Source organism: Hippocampus comes, unplaced genomic scaffold (genome assembly GCF_001891065.2).
Source record: "Hippocampus comes isolate QL1 unplaced genomic scaffold, H_comes_QL1_v1.1 scaffold112, whole genome shotgun sequence".
In the NCBI taxonomy this organism is placed as follows: Eukaryota; Metazoa; Chordata; class Actinopteri; order Syngnathiformes; family Syngnathidae; genus Hippocampus; species Hippocampus comes.
In genome coordinates, this window is record NW_017805841.1 from 1774616 (window position 1) to 1798073 (window position 23458).

A 23458-nucleotide genomic window follows, 5' to 3' on the forward strand; every position below is an offset into this window, starting at 1 on the left:
AGAGAGAGAGAGAGAGAGAGAGAGAGAGAGAGAGCTTTTTTTGAGGTTTTGGAATGTGTGTGTGTTAGTGTGTGTAAATGGTGAGTGTATGAATGTAAGAGTGTGAATGAGAGCATGACTTAATTGTACCTATGACCAATCACGCTGATGGCTGCATCCGTGATCTGACTGCAGTAACTCACATTCAGCTCTCTCAGTTTGCTGGCCGAGGGGCTTTCGGCCAGAGTAAAGAGTCCCTTATCCGTCACTCTGGAATGAGACACAGTCATTACATGAACTTGTGTCATCAACTAATAATTTTAATCAGTGGTTCTCAAATTGTGGGCTGCGAAATAATTTGCGATCAATAGCTTGGATGCAAAACCCTGTAACGAGCCTTGGGTAGATATTGGCCAGTATTCGATTCTGACGGTATAATAATTGTGAGCCAAAACATTGCAGCACAGTGAACCATTGCTATAATGCGGTACACCTTTCACGGCTTCGCTGTGTCACGGATGTTTTTAGCGCCGTTTTTTAAATTTATTTATTTATTTATTTTTTTGTGTGTATGTTCTGCATCCTGATCGGCCAAGGCACTGTAGACCAATGTCAACAGTCTCTGCATCTCGTCTCTGTACAGCTTGCCAAGTTTACATTTGCAACAAAAACAGGTTTTGATCTTTGGTATCATTCTATCGTACAGTATTGTATTGTAAAATAATACATAATAATTGGAAAAAATAAAGCTGACTGTAATTGTAGTGATATGTTCATGGTATTGTTGTCTGTTGTCTGTTTAAGAGGGAGGAAATTTCATCTGTGCTGCATACAGCATATTTGACTATAAAGTTGTACTTGGTAATATTAAAATAATGTGCATTTCTACATTATGGTAAAATGACCTCAAAGTGGTGGCTTGTTGACTAATCTATATAAGCAGCCAATCATATTGTGCCCCGTTTAGAGATCCCCTCAAAAAAGAAAAGAACTCATTACAGGCAATGCTAGTGGTTATTGAAATCTTGACTTTTTAAAACCATGTTAAACCACCCAACAGGTAATCAGCCAAATCCTAGTCTTGGGACCCTAAAAAGTTTGAGCAGCCTCGATTAAAAGACATGCAGGGCGACACGCACTTGTTACAAAGCGAGATGTCCAGGTACTGCAGGTTCCGGAGCGTGGCCACCGCCTTGAGGGAAGTGTCGCCCATCTTGTGGCATTCAACGATGTGCAACCTGCGGAGGCCTCGTGAGCTGGAGCACAGTGCCTTCCAGCTCATGTGGCTCACGCGATTGTTACCTGCACAAGGAAGAACACTTTTACACGTTGAAGATCGCTTTTAAATGTGTACAATATGGAAAGTCCCTTAGAGCATTTGTTTGATATCCTTGATATCAAATCAAGGTTGATATTTGTAAATTTCCCCAGTGTGGGACAAATAAAGGATATCTTATCTTATCTTATATATATCTGCTCTAGTACGCTCTTTTTACTCGCTCGTAAGAGGATTCATCACACTAGTAGAATGACTGTCTGTCTTGTAAATTTTTTTTCTTACTTCTAGTGCCACCATTCGGCTTAAAGTATGCAATTAACTACTGCTGTGCTACGATAGAAATGTTACGAGCCCCAACTAGTAGGCATGTGTCATGCACTATTGGTCTCCTGTGTCCTCATATAGAGTGTGAAGAACAGGTTCTAAATTTGTTTCTTCCAATTGAAATCTAAAGCGTGTACAAGTACAAAAAAAAATGTATTTGTGCACATCCTCATGCACAAGTGCACATTGTTAACTCCCATACTTGGTGTGGGAATGTTTGTATGCACACTTTATGCACAGTTCTGTGCCTTGATAAATAAGGTCACTGGATCCTACCAGTAGCACCAAAATCCCTAATGGTAATCTTGCCTCACTTTTAATATGTATTTGCCCAAGCATGCAAAAGCGTTTTACAGCAGTGCAAAAAAAAATGTTACTAATAGGATGGTCGTTCTAGTAGTGAATTGAATTGTTTTATTCATGAGGATAATGAGCCTGCTGGTACACTGAGCTTTCACTGGATGTCAAGGATATCAAAGAAATGCTCAAACAGCTTTCTATAGTCCAAGGAAGTTTGGCGGAGAACTTCACCCTCCAGGCTGAAACTCTTCAGTTTGGTGACTTCGGCGATGGCTTTGATGCCGGCGTCAGACAGTTGCCACGCCTCCAGCAGAGAGATGGAGGAGACACTCTGGCAGTTGGCCATCAGGGCCTATGTGGCACACATCGCGCAATGCTTGCAAAAAGGTGGAACATTTCCAGTCATTTTTTTTTCTCCAGAATTTTGCAAACCTACATAGCACACATGCTTCTGGTTGAGCTCTTCAGACAAAAGTATTGGGACACCTTGCCATTCCACACTTTCAGTTCCAGTTCATCCCAGCAGTGCTTGAAGCAGTTGGAGTAACGGCTCCATTCAAGTTCTATACCAAGCAGAGAGAATAGGACTGTGAGTATTGCTGTCTGCTCTGTTTATACATGTATGCATGTGACGCATGTGTTAGAGTGGCTGATTTTTGACGGTTTATAATTACCACAACATCTAAGGTAGTTTCCGTTAGCCTGTCAATGGCATTATGCGTTGTACTTTAGCATTATGCTAGCAGACTTTCGTTAGAGTACACAAAATAATAATTGCGGGAACATTCTGGGGTTAAAATAAACAGTATTTTATTATATTCTGTTTTATGTGTCAGTTTCATGGTAAACCTTAACTTGGACTGAGAAATGAAGATCTTGAAGCAAGCTTGTTATTTTGAAAACTGTGTGAGCAAGAGTGAGAACAGATTTCAGTAAGAGAAATGCTTTAAAGACAGGAAAATAGGTCCAAAATTGGATGGATGGTAGGAAGTGAAGTATTATTTACTCGGAGTGTCCCAAAACTTTTGTCTGAACTGACTGCAGCAGGGGGGCCAAGGACTGTGTCTACTACAATTAAGGATAACAAAATGAATGTGTGTAGAGCTTATCTCGAAATGTAAAGGTGTCATTTATAAATTAAACAGGGACTACATTTCTCTTCCAAAGACCCCCGTGAAAAGTGAGAGTCCAATTCAGAAGACAAAATGATTTGCTCCACTTTCTGCTCTGTGTCAAGGTCCAATTTGGCAACATATCACATTAATGATCCTCAAGTAAAAACTGCTTGAAAGATTGTCATTCTATGCTCTTGTTAATCCCGAAAAGTCCAAAATTGACTGTATTTGCCATATCACCCTTAAGAGACAGCCATGATGTGGCAGTTGTGTCAAAACTACAAGATAAGACCATTATAGGTTTGTCCATCCCCTGGTGTGCAGAGTCCTATCAATGAAACAAACATACAGAGATGCACTTGTCCGACAGGTCGTACACGTCATTGAGCAAAATCTCCTTGAGATAAGGGCACGCTTCCGAGATGTAACTGAAGCCCGTCGCCGTCACCTACGAGAGAGACAGAGAGCAAATCTGTATTCATTGGAATGTGAGTCATCCCCTTGATCCACGCTCCTCACACTTTCCGGGCCCCATAAAATGAAAACATACATCTGGAAGTGAGCATAACTGAGTGTGTTGTCATGCATGCGAGGAAGCACATGGCGAGCGGGTGGGCTTATTCAACAAGCCCGACCCCGTCCTTTCTCCACTCCTTCCTTCCTCCCCTCTTAGCTCATACTAAGTGAGGAACAAGAGGGGACACGTGCAAACAAGGAGAGGAGCGACTGGATTCTTCCAATCCTTTGGAATTATCTCACTAAGTACAGTATATCGCGGAGCCTGAAAGACTGACCTGGGAGCAGCCCGACAGGTCTAGGTGGAGGAGATTGTGGCAGCCTGTTCCCAAACTCAGGTATTGAAAACCTTCATCTGTCATTTTGTGGCAATAGGCCAAGCTCAGGTACTGAAGGTTGACACAGTTGCTGTTGGGGAAAAAATGGGAGAAACCAATAACAAATTGAAATCATGAGGGGAACCAACAAGATTTGGTGGTGTCTAATCAAAACAGCATGGCAGTGAAATCAGCAACTCAAATACTGTAGTATCTGCTATTTATTCACTGTCAGAAAAAAGTGTTTTTGAAAATTTCTCTATGCTGTAGAATCATGTATTTTCTTCCCCCACAAACTTGGAAACAACTTCAAGGTATGTGCACCATACAGTAACAAGAAGGGAAACACCCACTTATTGCAGGGCAAAGATTCCATACCAACAGCCCTAATAAGTGTGAAAATATGAGACATAGAAAGACCATGTAAGTTGTATTTTTAAATCCTAAATCTTTCCACATCTAAACTTATACAAAACACTTTTTAAACACATTGCACACAAATTTGAAAAAAAACAAAAACAAAAAACAAAAAAACAAAACAGAAGCATAAAACTTTGAAAAAATACATAAATCTGTATGTACTGCATGTGCCTTTAAGGGGTGGGGCCTGGTGGGTTGGAATGTGACATCAAGTCCGTGTGGGAGTATCTTGGCGCGAAGTACAGCCAACAGCAGCTAACCCAATAGCATAGTTGCTGAAGTCAAATTTAAATGTTTTTGGAAGACAAGACAGAAATATTTTTAGCAAGCACATAGTATTTTATTTTTATTTTTTTACCATATTGTAATCATAAGTTTAAATGACCAGTTTGTCTAATTGAATATCAAGCATTTTAATAAAGAACTGAAAAGGCAAACAAATGCCAGATGGTGATGTTGCATTTCTTAGGATTTGAGATCAGCACAGCTTTTTAGAAGAAGATAAAGATAGGGGGTGAATCACGTGTTGTCACGTTGATTATGACGGAGAGAAATGCCAACTTGTTGGAAGTCAGACATGTTCATGCACCTCACACAGGGTATGTATATTTCTAGTATAAACAAAGTGTGTGTCGCTATCGTGAGAAAAGATGATGCAATTTTAAGGAGTAAGTGAAAAACGGCATGTAAAAAAAAAAGCCAACAACATTCAATTTAAGTCATGCGTTGAGTGTCGCTCACGGCGATTTTAATAGTTGGATATCTGTAAATACAGTAAATGGTTGTTTTGCCATCAAAATCCCTCTCTCAGATTTATTTTCTTATTGTTTGAGGTGTCACAAAAGGAAAAATATCAGCATCATAGTCACACTTCTTCCTTGACATGTCTCTTTTCACAAAATGCTTGTTTTTGGTCCAAAACCAGCGTTTTTGATGGAACCAACCCAGGACAATCCCTGACCAAATTGGGGCCCCAAGCAACATTTTATTCATACCAAACAATGTTCTATTGGTGGTTACTAAAGAATGAAAATAGCTAGGAGCATTTTTTTTATGGTGAAAGAAAAGAGTCTAGTCTTTCCTTCGATAGGATTGGTGGAAACTTGAAAACGTGAACAAGTGAATGAGTTATGTGATGTTGGATACCTGTTGAAAAGTACAGCAGTTGGCACTCACAGGATTAATTAATCAATTTAGGCGTCTGGCTTGTAAACCCATAATTCTCTTTTTGAGACATTTTGGACAATTCTACGTGTCCAACTTTGTGGGAACAAGTTTGGGAAAGCCCCTGTTTTAATTCCAGCCTGACTGATTTACAACTAGAATTTTCAAATCGCATAATTCATCCACAATGGCAAACATGCCTCTTTTTTTTTTTTTTCCATGTCGCAAGCGCCACATCTGCTCCTCTTTCTCAGTCTACAGACTGGCAACAAGTGAACTGTTCTCACACGTGAAAGGCGAAGCAAATAGTGCTGCTGGGCTCTACGTCGGAAAAAAAGTATGCATATTAGTGGCTACTTCTGGGAAGTGGAAGGCAAGGCTCCAGCGACAAAAGGATTTGCGTGCTAACAAGTGGCACTGTTTACCTTGCCAGCTCTCTGAGGGTGGCGTCTGTCAAGAGCGTGCTGGAGAGGTTCAGGTAGAGCAGGGAGTTACAGCCTTCCACAATTGACTCAATCATGGCGTCCTGTCAAAGCACACACACCACCACGTCATACATATTTTATACTCCAGTGAGGCTGCCAGACAGCTGTGGCTGCTTCCGTACATTCTGTCATTTTTGAGAGCTTAATCTCTCAAAGCAAAGGCGTCAAACTCAAGGCCCCGTTGGCCAGATGGAGCATGCCATCTAAGAGCGATTCCCAGCCATTGTGCTGTTAGAAATCATCAGGTGTGCTGCGGGGAAGGTCTGCCATTTCACAACATGTTTCTAAATACAGTTATGCCTTGAGATACAAGTGACATGACTCGGGTGTTTTGTTTTCAATTAGGATCTTAAACACTGTCTGGTGGAGGGTGACTCAACTGTTTCCCAACAAGAGGAAGTTTGGTAAATATTCTCCCCCCCCCAAAAAAAAAAAAATGCTTGAAGATGTGTTTTGCCACTCATCAGAAGATTATTGTCAAACTAAAGAAAAAAAAAAACTAAGAGAATTACATGTTGGGTATTTAAAACAACCACATAGCATCAGCTATGCGAATGCTAACATAAAATTAGCAGCTCTTTATTCGATGTGTCGTTGCCCTTTAAGCAAAGGATATCTGAAACCAAACATGTAATCCATATCATGACCACATAAATTATGAATATGAGGCTTTGTAAAGCATTTTGCACACCGCATGGTGTAGATAAAGTGCGATATAACTAAACTCCATTTTCCATTTACCATGATCAAACCACATAATATTCACAAGTCTATACTGTATTCTTAATTGTGAAGAGCGACAAATGTGAGTGTCGTACTGATGAGCTAAGAGGAGTTGAGAAGTCTCACTGAACAGTATATTTGTGGCTGTCTTAAACTGCCCCTCAGGTGGCCAAGAACCGCACACCGGAATGAGCAACACAGTTGAAGGAGAAATAGTTTGACTCTTTTTCATTCTATTGAATTATATGATTCCTGTATAATTTTACAAAGTATTAGATTATACAGTGGTATTTTTTCTCATTAAAACACGTTACAAAAAGTCGACATGCGGTAGGACGACGACGAAGAATTGAGAACCACCTTATAAAAACAACTGTCACAACAATGGATAGCGTAAATGTCAAGCAGGCAGCTGGGAGACGAAACATGCCTGCAGTTGAAAAGTCTTTAGTTTTGGAAAACGACAAGAGTGCAAACAGCGACTTGTATTGTCTGTATCTTGAGTGCTGTGCGTGGGACTGAGATTGGTGTGGATTGCAAAACTAGACCAGTTGGTCTCTAAGTTCTAAGTTCTGGAATTTTATCATTTTATTTGTGACTGTACGCGAAATGGGGTAAACGGCTCTAGTTTTACTTCGATGTGTTACAATGTGAAAAACTTCCAGTGGCACTTTAAGAGCCTCTCTCCAGGCTCTTAAGATGGAGACAAAGCAATAACAAATGACACGATTCGGCTTTGTACAGCATAATAAATCCCGTGGTACAAACAGTGACTGTTGCACTTGTCTGTGACCCCTGACACCATAGTTATAAATGGCACCCTGACGGCAAGCATAACTACGTGATGAAAACAAGTTTGACACCGCTAATATACAGAACTCGGTATAACCATCACAATGTTGTTCTCACCGTGATGTTAAAACACTCAGACACGTTGAGCTCTTGGAGATTTCTGCATTCGCCTGGAATAGAAACAGCAAGAAAGTTACGAAACAATCTGGGGCACGTCCCAATAGTAAATGACAATATTTGTTCCACTAATTTGTATTCTCTTCATTTCATAACATTTCTCTTGGCTACTCTGCCCATGTGGATGTTTGATTCCCCCCCACTCAGAGTTCAGCCTCTTTGTGTTGCCACATCAGTTAAATCCGTCCAGGACCTTCGGAATCCATAGTCCTGGCTGATGTAACTTAAACTACGGGACTGTTTCGTGAACCAGTCAGATTTTAAATTCACCCTCACAGACAACGTCAGCATTTTCCACCCACTGATTGCTTGGTCAGAGCAAAATTGATCATTAAGAAAATGCAACTATAGTGATCGGCACACATTATTAAGGTTGATAATCAGCATCTATTAAGAGTTTTTTTTTTTTTTTTTAGCTTTAGTCAAGTTATTCGATAAAGATAGACTGTGAACTGCTTCAAATGATGTGTGTGGCACGAATGTGTTGTTATATTGTGTTCAATTCAAGGTTCAATTCAACTTTATTGTCAAATGTGCTCTATGTGCAACATACAACAAAGATGAAATTTCTTTCCTCAAATTTCTTTCCTCTCAACCACAGGAGAGAGAGAGGAGCCGCTGCGGGTGCCCGCACTGCCATCAACAGAACATTTAACATAAAATGACAAAATAATACAACACAACACATAAGACACAGACGGCCGTGCAGTCGTAACCACTTTTTCTGCATACACTTTGTTGTTCGAAGTAAACAAGAAGCTGTAGCGTCCATTGACGAAAAAGAGATTGGCTCACATCTTTCGTCCCATGTAAATTCGCTTCATTTCCAAGCGGCGACTCCCAGTTCCACATACGCTTCTGTACTCTGCACTGTCGCTCCTTTCTTCTTATCGTCATCTCCACAAGCCATCCACCCATCCAGCCGCAGACTGTCCAACAGCACCGACATTTCCGCTGAACAAAACGGGGCTGTAAAAAATGCTGCCAATTACAGGCGCAAAAACACAAGCGGCCCGGGGCTGTCCAGCACCGACAGTCAAATGGCGCCGACATTCCTCCCAATCAAAATCAGTGCTGGTACAGGCCTGCTGCCGAGAAGGCGCAACCACCAAGCACAGATTCTTCTCCTTTGACGAATGTCGTGGCCAAAAAAATACTGAAAACAATCCACATCAGGCCCACACGACGTAACAACAACAACACCATGTGAGAAAACAAAACTCAAAAACAACAAAAAAAGAAAGGCTCTTGAAGAGCACTTGCTGATGGCTGCCTACACAGGCGCCATCTTGGGGGGTAAAAAAAACAAAAACATACTGTATTGATGGTTTCTGTGATTGCGATGCAATCATGGTGGTAAGAGGTGAACAGAGTCTCCATTGGAAGGCCCAGTCACCAAATGCATGGCCCACTACAGATACAAGGTACACACAGATTGTGAACATGCGGTGGAGCGGCTCAAACAGTCAAAGTTGTACAGCATGATAGTGTGGAAATATTATTGTAAGGCTATAAATACACATTTGGATGTCCCTCGTGTCTTACGCAACACGCTGCTGCATCACGCTCCTTCCACAGCTGTACTCCATCAACAGTTACAGGAGTTGTCCTCCGCTTTGACCCATTTCAAATGCTCATCATTATATCCAAAACAACTCTGCTTGACTCCACAGCCCAAGAGAAGAGACAGCGAGAGCTATTGAGAGGAAAAAGGGAAAAAAGCTAGTTACCAGCATGCGTGTGACCTCCTCTTTCGTCGTGATCTCCCTGCTCGCGCTTCTGCTGCTGTTCCCGTTGGTCGAGATGAAACGAGCGGGCAAAGGCAGAGGCCTCAAAGGAGCAAGACGCAAGCTCGCGCGGGACAGGTGGGCGCCGTGCACACTATGGTCTCAATTACAATATTGGGGGGGATATTACTTGGCACGCATCCTCACTAATTCCAAAGAATGCATGTTATGTTCATTGGGGACTGTCATTAAGTGGGAATAAGATTGTGAATGCTTTTTGTGTCCTCTGATTGACCGGACACAAAAGTCAGCGGGGAGTGGCTCCAGCTCCTAAGTGACCCTCATGAGGACAAGTATTGTAGAAAATGGATATGTATGGATGTCACTGTGCAAAGTAAGCCCATCTGGATTTTGAAGTTTATGACACAATTTGGCCATGTAGGTTGAGGTATGTGCTAATAGTTCATTTGTGTTGTTCTTTTTAACCCATTTAAACTGCAAAACATGGCCTTGAATAAAATGGTGGGGAAAAAGGAATGACATTAGGAATATATTACACAATTTCAGCAAAATTATCTGCCAACAGAACAGTTATGACAATTACGACTTGGCAAAAATTCCTTAAAACAACTAAACATTGCTAGCCAAAAACAACACTGATGTCTGGAAAATATTGTATTCATCCTACCTACACCAAGAGAATTGCGGTATTTCTTTTATTACAAGATAAACGTAGTCATTACCGGTCATAAAATCTCAATAACAATTTATAAATCCCAGATGATGATTTTTTAGGGGGTAGAGTGCGATGCTTAAAGCAAGTGAAATACTTTCACACAAAAGCTGCCAGGTAAGAAAAAATATCTTGGCAGACAAAGAACAAGCATATTTTGACTTGATTTAAGTTAAGAAAGGTTTTTTTTTTCCTGTCGTAAATTTTCTTTATTTCACACATTGTTTCTCGTGAGATTAGGCCAGATTTTTTTTCACTGTTTCCTAACTGAGGGGCTGTTGGTCATGTTGTGGTTCTTGCAGCTGACTTTTATGCAGTTGAGGTCAGTTTGCGGTCAATGACCGACCAGTCAAGGAGGGTTGCCTTTCATTTGTTTGGATCATATTTTCCACAGAAAAAAGCAACAGCTACTGACTTTGGCGTACAGTCTGGAGCCTGCATTACTAGATTAATTTTACTTTGTGTTTAAAATCAGCACGAACAAATAACTCACTAGTTTATCTACCTATTACATGCTGTAGTGTCCGTGTGTTGGATATCTGCCTTGAAGCGACTGGACCGACTGAGTGAGTGAGGTCAACAGCTGGAGTCGGATTAGCCAGTTAGTCTGTGCATGTGAGCGTCTAGGCGTGAGTTGTGGCCAACAGCAGCTCTTTGGAAGTGTTATCATTCCGTATTTGACTGTTTATTCCGTTAAATAAAAGTCTAAAACTGCATCGGTGACTGCGGCTCTACTTGCCCACATGCAGTCATTAGTGAGTTGCTCCTTTCTTTTTTATTTCACATGAGCGGTGACTCAATCACAAAAAAAAAAAAAAAAAAGAAAAAACCCAGAAGAAAAAACTATTGACCAGCCGATGGAATTGAACTTGAAAAACATGTAAGTTGGGGCACTTATAAGTAAAGGTTCCAATGCAATTAACAAAAATATATAGGAGATTTTAGTCTGCAAAAGGAATCATGACAATACTTTTATGGGCATCTAAATTCTCACTGTTCACAACTTGTTTAACGCATTTCCCTCACTCAGCTTCTTGCTTTTGTGTTCAAAACCCTCAGGGTGAGAGGCGCTGGCCGTCACGGCAGATCCGACTCCTCAAGACCAGGCAACTGCTCAGAATCCTTAGAGTCCGGACGTGTCTTTGCAGACTGTCAGGGCTGTCGCCTCACCTCCATTCCCAGGCCGCAGACCTGGTCCAGAGCACCCAAGTACCTCCTCTTAGCACGTAATAGGATCAAGGTTCTCCGCGATGAAGCCTTCGCCGGCTACGAGAGTCTAACTAGCCTGGACTTGCAGCAGAATCACATCTCGTTGGTGGAGGAGGGGGCCTTTGAGGGTTTGACTCGACTCACAACCCTGCTGCTCCAGCACAACCGCCTGACCTCGCTGAGCGAGGAAGCTCTCATCCCAATGCCCAACCTCCGCTACCTGCGTCTCTATGACAATCCACTGAACTGTCATTGTGACATGGACAGCCTGGTACAAACCCTTCAAGTCCCAAGCAACCGGAATCTGGGAAATCATGCAAGGTGAGGCTCCCCAAATAAGCTGAGTTAAGTGGAGGTGGGAGGTAGTCAAGTAAAAATGCTCTGTTACTGTACTTCGTGTTGGTCAGGTGTCAAACTCAAGGCCCGCGGGCCAGATCCGGCCCACCAGGTCATTTGATGTGGCTCGCAAAAGCAAATCATGTGTTGCCAAATCTGTACCGAAATGTCAAATTGTCACGTGTAATAAATAACGTTGAAATGTTGCCATTATTTTGTTACCCTGTTTACCCTCACTCGAACAATAATTGAACAATCTATTTTAATCGACTTATTTCAAAATGAGTAATCTATTAATTTGTTGTGTATAAGTAATCATTTTGTGGTTTCACTGTCATAACGGCCCTCTGAGGGAAGATGTAACTCCAAATTGGCCCGCGACTAAAATGAGTTTGGCGCCCCTGGTGAAGGTGAATCATCTGTATTTGACTTGAGTAGTTATTTTTTTCACCACTTTTTAGTTTTACGCCCGACATTTGGAAACACATAAAGTTTCCATGCTTTCTATTCCTTGGTCAAAATACACTTGCTACTTTTTTACATAGGGAGAGTTGAAATGATTGAAATCCTGTGGACTTAGAAAAGCGTAAAAAGCAAGGAGGAGCAAAATGGAAAAGTGCCAAACAGGACACATTAACGGCGGTGACTCATAAGATTCGGAGAAGCAAACATTCGCCAAGTAATTCTCCATCCGTGGCCTTATTCAAGAGAAAAGTAGTCGGCAACAAGAATGATTTATGGTGAATGTGATGTGTTTTGTACCAGCCTAAAAACCACGAGGTTCTGGCTTTCAAAAATTCAGTCGAATGTGGGCAAAACACAAGCAGGGTCCAGTGGATGTAAAAATTCAACACACCCCTGTTCCAATGACAGCTTTTTTGTGGGAACAAATGACATCAAGATATATAATTAAAAAATGTATACTAATACTAAAAATAAATCTCAACGTGAGAAAATGAACAACAAAACATTAGCATGTGAACAGAGGTGTGTAGACCTTTTAATGTTAATGAAAGAGGAAACTAATTTTCTAACATGATTATTGTAGTACATCAAGTAATTGACTGATAGAAGACCCTAGCGAGACGTAACTTTTGTTGTGTTTCTCCTTAAAGGTGTGCAGAGCCTCTCAGGCTTAAAGGCAAGAAGTTGAAGCGGATCGACCCCGAGCTGCTCTGCAAGAAGTCAGACCCAAATGAAAAGCCGCAGGGCGACCAGACTGATCCGAAAGATCCGGCGGAGCCAAGTCCCTTTCAAAACAAACCAGATGCCATCACATCCTGCCACACTTATTACTTCCCTCATGTACGCGTGGACTGCAGTCACCGAGGCAAGTCTTTTATCGCCAGTGGAATCCTTCGATCACTGTAATGAAAAGGCAACTTGCCCAGTGCACACATTTCTTAAGTAATGAAAAAGCAATCCTGACGCATTTATCACCGAGGGGCTGCATGATTGGATGCTGATGACTGGAATTATTACACTCCTCAAAAATTCCAGAGAACGTGAATTATATAGCGGAACCTCAACAAAAGAGTCTAAACGTACCAAGAATCAAACTGAATTTGAGCATTTTTTCCTCCTTTCTGATCAAAATCGGCAAAAGTTTGACGGGCGAATGTCTAACGCCGCGTTTGCCAACCTTTATTGGAGCCAAAGCACATATTTTACCTGAGAAAATTTCCCAGCATCCATCTATCTATCCATCTATCATCTATCTATCCATCCATCCATGTGCACACTGGTTGGGAATCACTGTCTGAGGCAGATGGGAGATGCAAAACAGCCAAGGCTTTTGTCTTTTGCCATCTAATTTAGGCAGCGTGTCAAAGTTTGAAGATGCTCTCTGGGCACATGCATCACTGCTTGCAGCTTTAATTGTAGCTTTATTTAGGTGTGTTATAAGTGGTTACTTTAGTTTTAAGCCATGCAAGACATTGAAAAGTTGTCACGATGGCAACAAGTTGATCCTGGAAAAATTACAAAGGAACTTTAATTTATGAGTTTAATTCATATCGTGGGCGGTTCTGGTGGTCGACTGGTTAGCGCGTCGGCCTCACAGTAAAGAGGTGCAGGGTTCGATTCTGGCTCTGGCCTTCCTATGTGGATTTTGCATGTTCTCCCCGTGCCTGCATCGGTTTCCTCCCACATTCCAAAAGCACGCATGGCAGGCTGATTGAACACTCTAAATTGTCCCTCGGTGTGACTGTGAACGCAAATTCATGTTGTTCGTCTATGTGTGCCCTGTGATTGGCTGGCAACCTGTTCAGGGTGTTCCCCGCCTACTGCCTGAAGACAGCTGGGATAGGCTCCAGCACGCCCCGCCACCCTTGTGAGGATAAGCGGATCAGAAAATGGACGGATGGATGAATTCATATCGTGACTGAGCCCATAACTTAATTTTAATCAGACAGCCAGCCACCTATTACCTGAGCCGCTTATCCTCACAAGAGTCGCAGGCATGTTGGAGCCCATCCCAGCCATCTTCGGGCAATAGGCGGGGTACATCTTGAACTGGTTGCGCAGCTAATCTTAGTAATTAAATTATACAGGTATCTACTGTTATCTATTTCAGCTCACACGTGAAAAAAAAAATCACCCCATTGCTCATAATTCAGAAGTTGGTGCATTTATAGACCCTAAATAATGTTTTTTTTTTTTTCTATTGCCATTACAGTAACCCCTCGTTAATCATGTTCCAGATCACCCTCATGACAGATGAAATCTGTTAGGTAGCAGCCATATATTTATTTCCAATATTATATGCGTGTGAGGTGCAGGTTATATTTTTTTCCACTTGGTTTCGCCATCCTCAGCCGTCACAGTCATGAATCTGTGACTGTGACTTTAAAAAGTGGGGCCTAGCTTGTTGAGGGATGATGGCGTATGCGAATGAGTGTGTACAGCTGGCTGGCTGTGAACTGGCTAAACCAAAAGCCACACTGCGTACACTTACTTGACATCAGTTGGTTGTGTGAGAATATGCGCTTGCATTCATTTGGTTATGTTTGAACAATAAAGTAAGTAAAAGTGCACTGGAGGCTGTGTAGTCTTGGCCACTCGTAGAGGGATCTCAATTTGTTTTGACTAGCAGTAGTAGGCTATCAAATAAGTTAATGTTTTTACTGTTGCAATGTTAACTTAAACCAGTTGTGCTTTGCAAAAGAAAGTGATCCCATACTTTGGGCAGTCTCTTGTCTTTTATTCGCTCTTTTCCTACTGGCTCACGCTTTTCGCTCTGCAGCCTGTGTGGAAAAATAATCACTGCAAAATGCCACGATACAGCCCAAAAAAAAAAAAGATATAAAACTAGGTATTTATGACAGAAAAATCTGCGGTAGAATGAAGCATCAAGATCTGAAGTGCAATGTGGTGAGGGACGACTGCACTTCCTATGGGAAGGATCCATTGTAAACACACGAGCTCCACTGCACATGGCACAAATTAAATTTGGAACGGATGAATCAGACCATCTTTCACACGTGTCCACTCGTCTTGATCTACAGGTCTAACCGAGGTGCCTGCTGGTATTCCCGAGGACGCCGTCCAAATAGATCTCTCCCACAATTCCATCCGTCATCTCAAGGCCAAGAGTTTCCAAGGAGCAAAGAGTTTAAAAACGCTGAACCTCAGCCATAACAACATGGAACGCATTGACACAGGTATAAAGTATAGTGTTTTTTTTTTGGAAGTTGTTCTCTAATAAGGAGTGGAATGGCAACATGTTTTGTCTTATCTATGGACATTTCTAAGGACGTTCACGCCTATACCTTTTCACGTCTATACCTTTCCCCGACTGTTCCGGTCTTAGCTCTGTTGCCACCTGCTGATGATAATGTGACAGTATCATAAAGAGAACTGTTTTAATAGGAATTCTAACTGAACAAAGACATTTTTTGGTCTATTCATGGTACTTGTTAGAACAGAAACTTGAGCAAAAAGGGGCAAGAAAAATGGATCTGTTGGACCTGAGCATTCAACAGTTGAGAGAAAATCAAAATGGTTTCATGTGCAGTGCAACTCAAGTTCATCCTGAAATTTTACCCGAAACCAGATTAGCCCGAACTAAAGTGTGTGCTTAAGAGTGCGTTACTACAGCAACAAAGCAGCCAATTTCACAGCATGTCTTTGATCCAAGATGACAGAAAAAGGCTTTTTTGTGTGTTTTTCCCGGAGCGGCCAATAGTTGGGGGGGTTTACATCTGCTGGGAACCTCTGGTTTTAATTTTCTGCCATTTAAAGACCATGAGCTTTCTGTGCAAATATGAGAGAGCTGAATTGGATTACATAACACTGCACAAGCTTCCCCTTCAGCAGACTCAGTTTGCTTGACCTGGTGCTTACTGGTCACGGTAACTGGTTGTGGCGGGTAAACACCCTGCTCTTGTGCACGTCTGCAGCTTCCTTGTTCGGGCTCCTCCACCTCCGCGAGTTGGACCTGTCAGAAAACAGCCTACATTTCATCCAGTATGGGGTCCTTGAAGATCTCTACTTCCTGTCCAAGCTGAAGCTGGGGGGAAACCCTTGGGTGTGCGATTATAGGTGGGCCTTATAATTTTTCTATAGTGGTTTTCCACCATGGCAGCTCTTTGGTTTTCATGTTGCTTACACAGTATCTCTTGCTACTGTAAATGTAGACTTTACAGGCAAAACTAAAATTCATCATAAATTGTAAAGAAAGCAAATACATTGGAATTCCTCCATTTTCAATAGCCCTTATTCTTATTAGTGTTGTGGGTAAGTTGGAGCCAGCCAATCACAGGGCACATAAAGACTAACAGGCATTCACACTCATGGTTAATTTAGAGTCTCCGGGTACATAATGTACATGGCATGTTTTGGGAATATGGGTGAAAGCTGGAATAGGGGTAGTAAGAAAAAATGCAAACTCCAAACAGAAAGTTCCAAGCCACGATTCAAACCCAGAATCTAACCTGTGTTAACGCCTCATCTATTTCCCTTACTGCCCATCCAGTCAGGAGTGAGCAATATAAAGTCTTCAGTGGACCCAACATGCATGTTTTTGTAATGATGAAGGAAATGGGAGTACCTGAGAAAACGCATGCAAGCACGGGGAGAACATGCAAACTCCTCATCTCTTGAGACTAAAATTGGCTGTAATAGAGCAGGTTAAACAACATTGTTTCTGGCCGAGAAACACACACACACACAAAATCAACCTTGTTGTGTTGTCAAAGGAGGAGTTGATAGACTTTCCCTGTTTAGTGTCACAAAAGTAGGTTTCAAGTAGGTGTTATGTACAAACAATAAAGAGGGATGATTGTCCACGGTCAGTTCAAGTATTCCGCCCCAAGAACTGAAATGTAGACAACAAATGCAATGGAACAGCATGCCACTGCAACTTGCACATCATTGAGTAATTTTGAATCAATATTTCTCTTGTAAAATGACAAAAGCATTTGACACAAGCACTTGGCTTGCTCTTACCAACCACAAGACAGAAATATGCCAACGTTATTGTGGGCCGGCTAACTCAGCTTTATGCTGTTACAGCCAGCCAGCGCTAACAATTTGAAAGGCCGTCAAATTGGATTGAGAAAGACAGAGGCTTTGATCTACATATATTACACTAGTAGGGAAACTTTTGCCTACTATTAGAGAAAGTCCACATGACTAGTTTGCCAAAAACGCGCGCTTGTTGACAATTGTGCGCCACTAGGACTAGGGGACATTATAAAATGTCAGGAGTTAACGTCTCGTGGTCCACTTCTTCGCCAGTCAAAATTAGCTCTTCCAAGTTTTGCTCTGTCCAGCCAATTGCAGGATGGAAAAATGCTGACATCAACAAGGACAAGCACGAGCACCTAGTGAGGATGAATTTGAAATCGTTAAACGGTCTCACTGCTCGCCCCATTGATTGACATGGCAACACATAGGGGCTGAAATCTAATTGGAAAAATAAACAAAATCTAACAGTGCAGCCAAGAGAGACACAACACAATTCGGACTGTTGGGAATGAATACATACAATTCCATGGAATAAATATAAGAATTATGGTTGCAAATGTACAACAGTGCCTCTGACACCACAAGTCAATGCTTGCAAAAACAGACGAGCGGGGTGTAACCAACATGAACACCACAGATGTCTCATATTCCTCTCTTAATATCAAAACCCAAATAAAACTAAGTCCACTTTGCAGCATCCACTACATGATGTACTGGCTTCGACTCCACCCAGTGGTGAGGCCCTCGGGACTGATGTGTCGCTCGCCTCCCGAATACACGGGCGAGAGCGTGGAGGAGTACGTGCGCGCCTACAACCGAGGTTGTCCCAAAGACAGGCAGCAGAGTCCGCGAGACCAAACCGAATCGGATGAGCTGCTCTGGAACTCCCTGGAAGAGGTCCAGGGCGAGCCGGAGGAGGAAGTGGAGCCCAGCCACTTGAGACAGCCTCAGAAGTACCAGATTATCAGACTGTCTTGAGGCAAAAGGCTCTGAATGGGCTCTGTGTACAACTTTAGCCAAATCCTTTTCATTGTGTCAAATAGTCTGTATCAGATGAAGAATCTACTTATGTGGTGTGTACCCCCCCCCCAAAAATATGGGAATGATCTCAAATATTTTTTTAAAAAATGTACAAGCCCAATTTGCAGGTTTAATGGGGATCTGTTCATTTCCAGTGGTGTATAATAATTACAAATGTCACAAAAGTGTTTTGCTTAATACACTCAAATGTCGCAATAAAAAGCATTTTTGACTTATTTGGGAAACCCTGTTGATTACCTTGCTGTTAATGTGGTCCGGCATTAAATTGACATTTGAGAAAATGTTCATCCAAGTCAACTTTTGAATTGAATGACAGTCTTGTGAGAGCTAACATTTTATGGTGAAGCTGTAGTTAAAATGTAATAACACTTTTTTTAAGGGTACAAACACTGATGCCTTGAGATATTACTTTATTTAATTTTGTGACACACGTGTAATTCAAACACATGCATATCTCAAATCGTCTTTCCCCATCGTAATGAATAAAAATGTCATTAATCCGTTCTGCCCCGCCCAAAATATTTGTTTTTAATCAGAAAAAGAACACTCTGTATTATTGTTCTTTAAAAAAATAATAAATCACACAATAGTGACATAACTAAATAGAAAGTAAATAAGTTTTGCCACATCTTCGACTCAAATTCAGTGCACGTCTTTGTTTGATGTTTAGTGTGACAGTAAGCTTTAACTGGGAGTGGCAGAAAAGAGTTTATAGCTAAATCTCAAGGCATCACTGCATAAAGTAAACTAACCAGTAAGCACAGCTTACCAGTAAGCACAGCTGCAATTCAATTTGTTGGATGCAGAGATGAGACTAAGCTATTAATGGTGACTTCCGATAAGTATACAGGTATGGCAGTGCTGTAGGAGTGGACAACTCACCAATATGCTTCAAACTATACCAGTGTAACGAAGTGCAGCCGCGCAGATTCAGGTGGATCACAAATGGACGAAAATTAAGCAGGACATCCTTCATGGTGTCATCTGTTATCCAGCGTTTATCCACCGAGACGTTGATCTAAGTGGATAGAAAGGAACTTAAATCAATATTTAAACTTAAGTCAAGATTTTCAAATGATCACTGATACAAAAAAAAATCACCATGTTGCATCAGTGGTGAGCTATTTTTGGAACAGGGCTGCAGGTTCCTCACGTGGTTCTCGGGGGCTGCCCGGGCACCACGTGGGTGACTGCTGCACAATTCTATGCATACAGATATTGTACTAACCTTACTCCACAGAGTGCCCGTATGGATGAGACTTCTCCAACTGCAGCACACTTCGGAACAGCTCAGCAGGTCTCGTAATTCCATATACTGGAATATCTGCGGGTAAACATTTGAACATCAGAAATTGCATGCATAAAATGTTTAGAAAATACTTGGTGTGGTGTCGTGTCTGTGTATCTGCATCTGTTTTAAGAGACGGGGCCTGGTAGGATGATCCGTGACCTCAGTATGCCTGTGTGTGAGTGCCTGGCTGTGAGCTGTGGCTGACTCCTGTCTGAGATTTGTAGCTTGCATGTGTACTTGATCGATAAGAAAACTCGGAAGCTTTGGATTAATGACCTTAAGTGAGATGTGGTTGGGTAAGGCTGAGAGCCAGTCGCATCCCTCCCCGACCTGGCTTTGCTGGCGCTCCATCTCCAGTTCATTCTGAAGTCTCTGCAACATCAAACCGCACACGTTTGGGGATTTTTCATTTTTTTAAATTTTGTCTTGACTTGTTAATAATTGTTTCAATTTAATGAATTTTTCCGTGGGTTAGCTAGTTTTATTCGGATTTTGTTTTTGTAAATGTTTGGATTTAGTTTAGGGTTTTGTTTCTTCTGTATATTTTGTCAGTCAAATTTAAGTCTGGTCAGACGTTGCTGTGTTACAGGATGCCGCACTTGAGTGAACTGCAGACAGACCGAACGACATCATTCACTGCTTAGCTGCAGTACCAGCGTTTCACCAATAGCAGGTGCTAACAGACTATAACATGGTCCGAGGGACCATGACTCAGTGGCGTACAATAAACGTTAAAAGTGCTTTTATTGGTCATTTATTTATTTCATTATTCATTTATACATTATTTTTTGTATGTTACATTATTTTCCCTAATTTTGGGATGGAGGGGTAATATTTTTTCTGGAATGCTAATTGGATTGACATTATTTCCATTGGGAAAAATTACTTTGGTTCTTGCACGAATTGGTTTTATTCAGACTTTTTGTTATACACTGTATGTGTTGCTGCTTTTAAAGTACCATTTGTTTAAAGGTTTGTCTGTCTGTTTGAGAAAAATCTGCGGTAGAATGAAGCATCAAGATCTGAAGTGCAATGTGGTGAGGGACGACTGCACTTCCTATGGGAAGGATCCATTGTAAACACACGAGCTCCACTGCACATGGCACAAATTAAATTTGGAACGGATGAATCAGACCATCTTTCACACGTGTCCACTCGTCTTGATCTACAGGTCTAACCGAGGTGCCTGCTGGTATTCCCGAGGACGCCGTCCAAATAGATCTCTCCCACAATTCCATCCGTCATCTCAAGGCCAAGAGTTTCCAAGGAGCAAAGAGTTTAAAAACGCTGAACCTCAGCCATAACAACATGGAACGCATTGACACAGGTATAAAGTATAGTGTTTTTTTTTTGGAAGTTGTTCTCTAATAAGGAGTGGAATGGCAACATGTTTTGTCTTATCTATGGACATTTCTAAGGACGTTCACGCCTATACCTTTTCACGTCTATACCTTTCCCCGACTGTTCCGGTCTTAGCTCTGTTGCCACCTGCTGATGATAATGTGACAGTATCATAAAGAGAACTGTTTTAATAGGAATTCTAACTGAACAAAGACATTTTTTGGTCTATTCATGGTACTTGTTAGAACAGAAACTTGAGCAAAAAGGGGCAAGAAAAATGGATCTGTTGGACCTGAGCATTCAACAGTTGAGAGAAAATCAAAATGGTTTCATGTGCAGTGCAACTCAAGTTCATCCTGAAATTTTACCCGAAACCAGATTAGCCCGAACTAAAGTGTGTGCTTAAGAGTGCGTTACTACAGCAACAAAGCAGCCAATTTCACAGCATGTCTTTGATCCAAGATGACAGAAAAAGGCTTTTTTGTGTGTTTTTCCCGGAGCGGCCAATAGTTGGGGGGGTTTACATCTGCTGGGAACCTCTGGTTTTAATTTTCTGCCATTTAAAGACCATGAGCTTTCTGTGCAAATATGAGAGAGCTGAATTGGATTACATAACACTGCACAAGCTTCCCCTTCAGCAGACTCAGTTTGCTTGACCTGGTGCTTACTGGTCACGGTAACTGGTTGTGGCGGGTAAACACCCTGCTCTTGTGCACGTCTGCAGCTTCCTTGTTCGGGCTCCTCCACCTCCGCGAGTTGGACCTGTCAGAAAACAGCCTACATTTCATCCAGTATGGGGTCCTTGAAGATCTCTACTTCCTGTCCAAGCTGAAGCTGGGGGGAAACCCTTGGGTGTGCGATTATAGGTGGGCCTTATAATTTTTCTATAGTGGTTTTCCACCATGGCAGCTCTTTGGTTTTCATGTTGCTTACACAGTATCTCTTGCTACTGTAAATGTAGACTTTACAGGCAAAACTAAAATTCATCATAAATTGTAAAGAAAGCAAATACATTGGAATTCCTCCATTTTCAATAGCCCTTATTCTTATTAGTGTTGTGGGTAAGTTGGAGCCAGCCAATCACAGGGCACATAAAGACTAACAGGCATTCACACTCATGGTTAATTTAGAGTCTCCGGGTACATAATGTACATGGCATGTTTTGGGAATATGGGTGAAAGCTGGAATAGGGGTAGTAAGAAAAAATGCAAACTCCAAACAGAAAGTTCCAAGCCACGATTCAAACCCAGAATCTAACCTGTGTTAACGCCTCATCTATTTCCCTTACTGCCCATCCAGTCAGGAGTGAGCAATATAAAGTCTTCAGTGGTCCCAACATGCATGTTTTTGTAATGATGAAGGAAATGGGAGTACCTGAGAAAACGCATGCAAGCACGGGGAGAACATGCAAACTCCTCATCTCTTGAGACTAAAATTGGCTGTAATAGAGCAGGTTAAACAACATTGTTTCTGGCCGAGAAACACACACACACACAAAATCAACCTTGTTGTGTTGTCAAAGGAGGAGTTGATAGACTTTCCCTGTTTAGTGTCACAAAAGTAGGTTTCAAGTAGGTGTTATGTACAAACAATAAAGAGGGATGATTGTCCACGGTCAGTTCAAGTATTCCGCCCCAAGAACTGAAATGTAGACAACAAATGCAATGGAACAGCATGCCACTGCAACTTGCACATCATTGAGTAATTTTGAATCAATATTTCTCTTGTAAAATGACAAAAGCATTTGACACAAGCACTTGGCTTGCTCTTACCAACCACAAGACAGAAATATGCCAACGTTATTGTGGGCCGGCTAACTCAGCTTTATGCTGTTACAGCCAGCCAGCGCTAACAATTTGAAAGGCCGTCAAATTGGATTGAGAAAGACAGAGGCTTTGATCTACATATATTACACTAGTAGGGAAACTTTTGCCTACTATTAGAGAAAGTCCACATGACTAGTTTGCCAAAAACGCGCGCTTGTTGACAATTGTGCGCCACTAGGACTAGGGGACATTATAAAATGTCAGGAGTTAACGTCTCGTGGTCCACTTCTTCGCCAGTCAAAATTAGCTCTTCCAAGTTTTGCTCTGTCCAGCCAATTGCAGGATGGAAAAATGCTGACATCAACAAGGACAAGCACGAGCACCTAGTGAGGATGAATTTGAAATCGTTAAACGGTCTCACTGCTCGCCCCATTGATTGACATGGCAACACATAGGGGCTGAAATCTAATTGGAAAAATAAACAAAATCTAACAGTGCAGCCAAGAGAGACACAACACAATTCGGACTGTTGGGAATGAATACATACAATTCCATGGAATAAATATAAGAATTATGGTTGCAAATGTACAACAGTGCCTCTGACACCACAAGTCAATGCTTGCAAAAACAGACGAGCGGGGTGTAACCAACATGAACACCACAGATGTCTCATATTCCTCTCTTAATATCAAAACCCAAATAAAACTAAGTCCACTTTGCAGCATCCACTACATGATGTACTGGCTTCGACTCCACCCAGTGGTGAGGCCCTCGGGACTGATGTGTCGCTCGCCTCCCGAATACACGGGCGAGAGCGTGGAGGAGTACGTGCGCGCCTACAACCGAGGTTGTCCCAAAGACAGGCAGCAGAGTCCGCGAGACCAAACCGAATCGGATGAGCTGCTCTGGAACTCCCTGGAAGAGGTCCAGGGCGAGCCGGAGGAGGAAGCGGAG

The 23458-nt window shown here is 41.9% G+C and overlaps 2 protein-coding genes across 2 annotated transcripts in view; one reads left to right on the forward strand and one right to left on the reverse strand.

Moving 5' to 3' along the window:
- fbxl13 (F-box and leucine-rich repeat protein 13) overlaps nucleotides 1-23458 on the reverse strand; it is a 40541-nt gene that overhangs the window by 3460 nt on the left and 13623 nt on the right. The window contains exons 11-21 of the mRNA XM_019888186.1: nucleotides 19674-19769; nucleotides 19335-19430; nucleotides 18989-19124; nucleotides 7532-7584; nucleotides 5840-5940; nucleotides 3757-3921; nucleotides 3517-3565; nucleotides 3347-3445; nucleotides 2114-2234; nucleotides 1119-1281; nucleotides 130-249 (exon numbers count right to left, since the gene is read on the reverse strand). Coding sequence (XP_019743745.1) covers nucleotides 130-249; nucleotides 1119-1281; nucleotides 2114-2234; nucleotides 3347-3445; nucleotides 3517-3565; nucleotides 3757-3921; nucleotides 5840-5940; nucleotides 7532-7584; nucleotides 18989-19124; nucleotides 19335-19430; nucleotides 19674-19769 — 1199 coding nt within the window. The remainder of the gene's footprint in view (nucleotides 1-129; nucleotides 250-1118; nucleotides 1282-2113; nucleotides 2235-3346; nucleotides 3446-3516; nucleotides 3566-3756; nucleotides 3922-5839; nucleotides 5941-7531; nucleotides 7585-18988; nucleotides 19125-19334; nucleotides 19431-19673; nucleotides 19770-23458) is intronic.
- On the forward strand, nucleotides 9263-18321 carry lrrc17 (leucine rich repeat containing 17). The gene is made up of 6 exons (XM_019888316.1): nucleotides 9263-9456; nucleotides 11111-11581; nucleotides 12712-12926; nucleotides 15103-15258; nucleotides 15997-16138; nucleotides 17761-18321. The coding sequence occupies exons 1-6, from the start codon at nucleotides 9326-9328 to the stop codon at nucleotides 18041-18043; spliced, it is 1398 nt and encodes a 465-aa protein (XP_019743875.1). The 5' UTR covers nucleotides 9263-9325; the 3' UTR covers nucleotides 18044-18321.

What these genes read in the sequence shown, in the direction of transcription:
- lrrc17 (XM_019888316.1), top strand. Translation starts at nt 9,326, where the DNA reads ATGCGTGTGACCTCCTCTTTCGTCGTGATCTCCCTGCTCGCGCTTCTG. An exon ending in AATCTGGGAAATCATGCAAG is followed by an intron (nt 11,582 to 12,711) that starts GTGAGGCTCCCC and finishes TTCTCCTTAAAG; the next exon opens with GTGTGCAGAGCCTCTCAGGC. An exon ending in CATGGAACGCATTGACACAG is followed by an intron (nt 15,259 to 15,996) that starts GTATAAAGTATA and finishes GCACGTCTGCAG; the next exon opens with CTTCCTTGTTCGGGCTCCTC.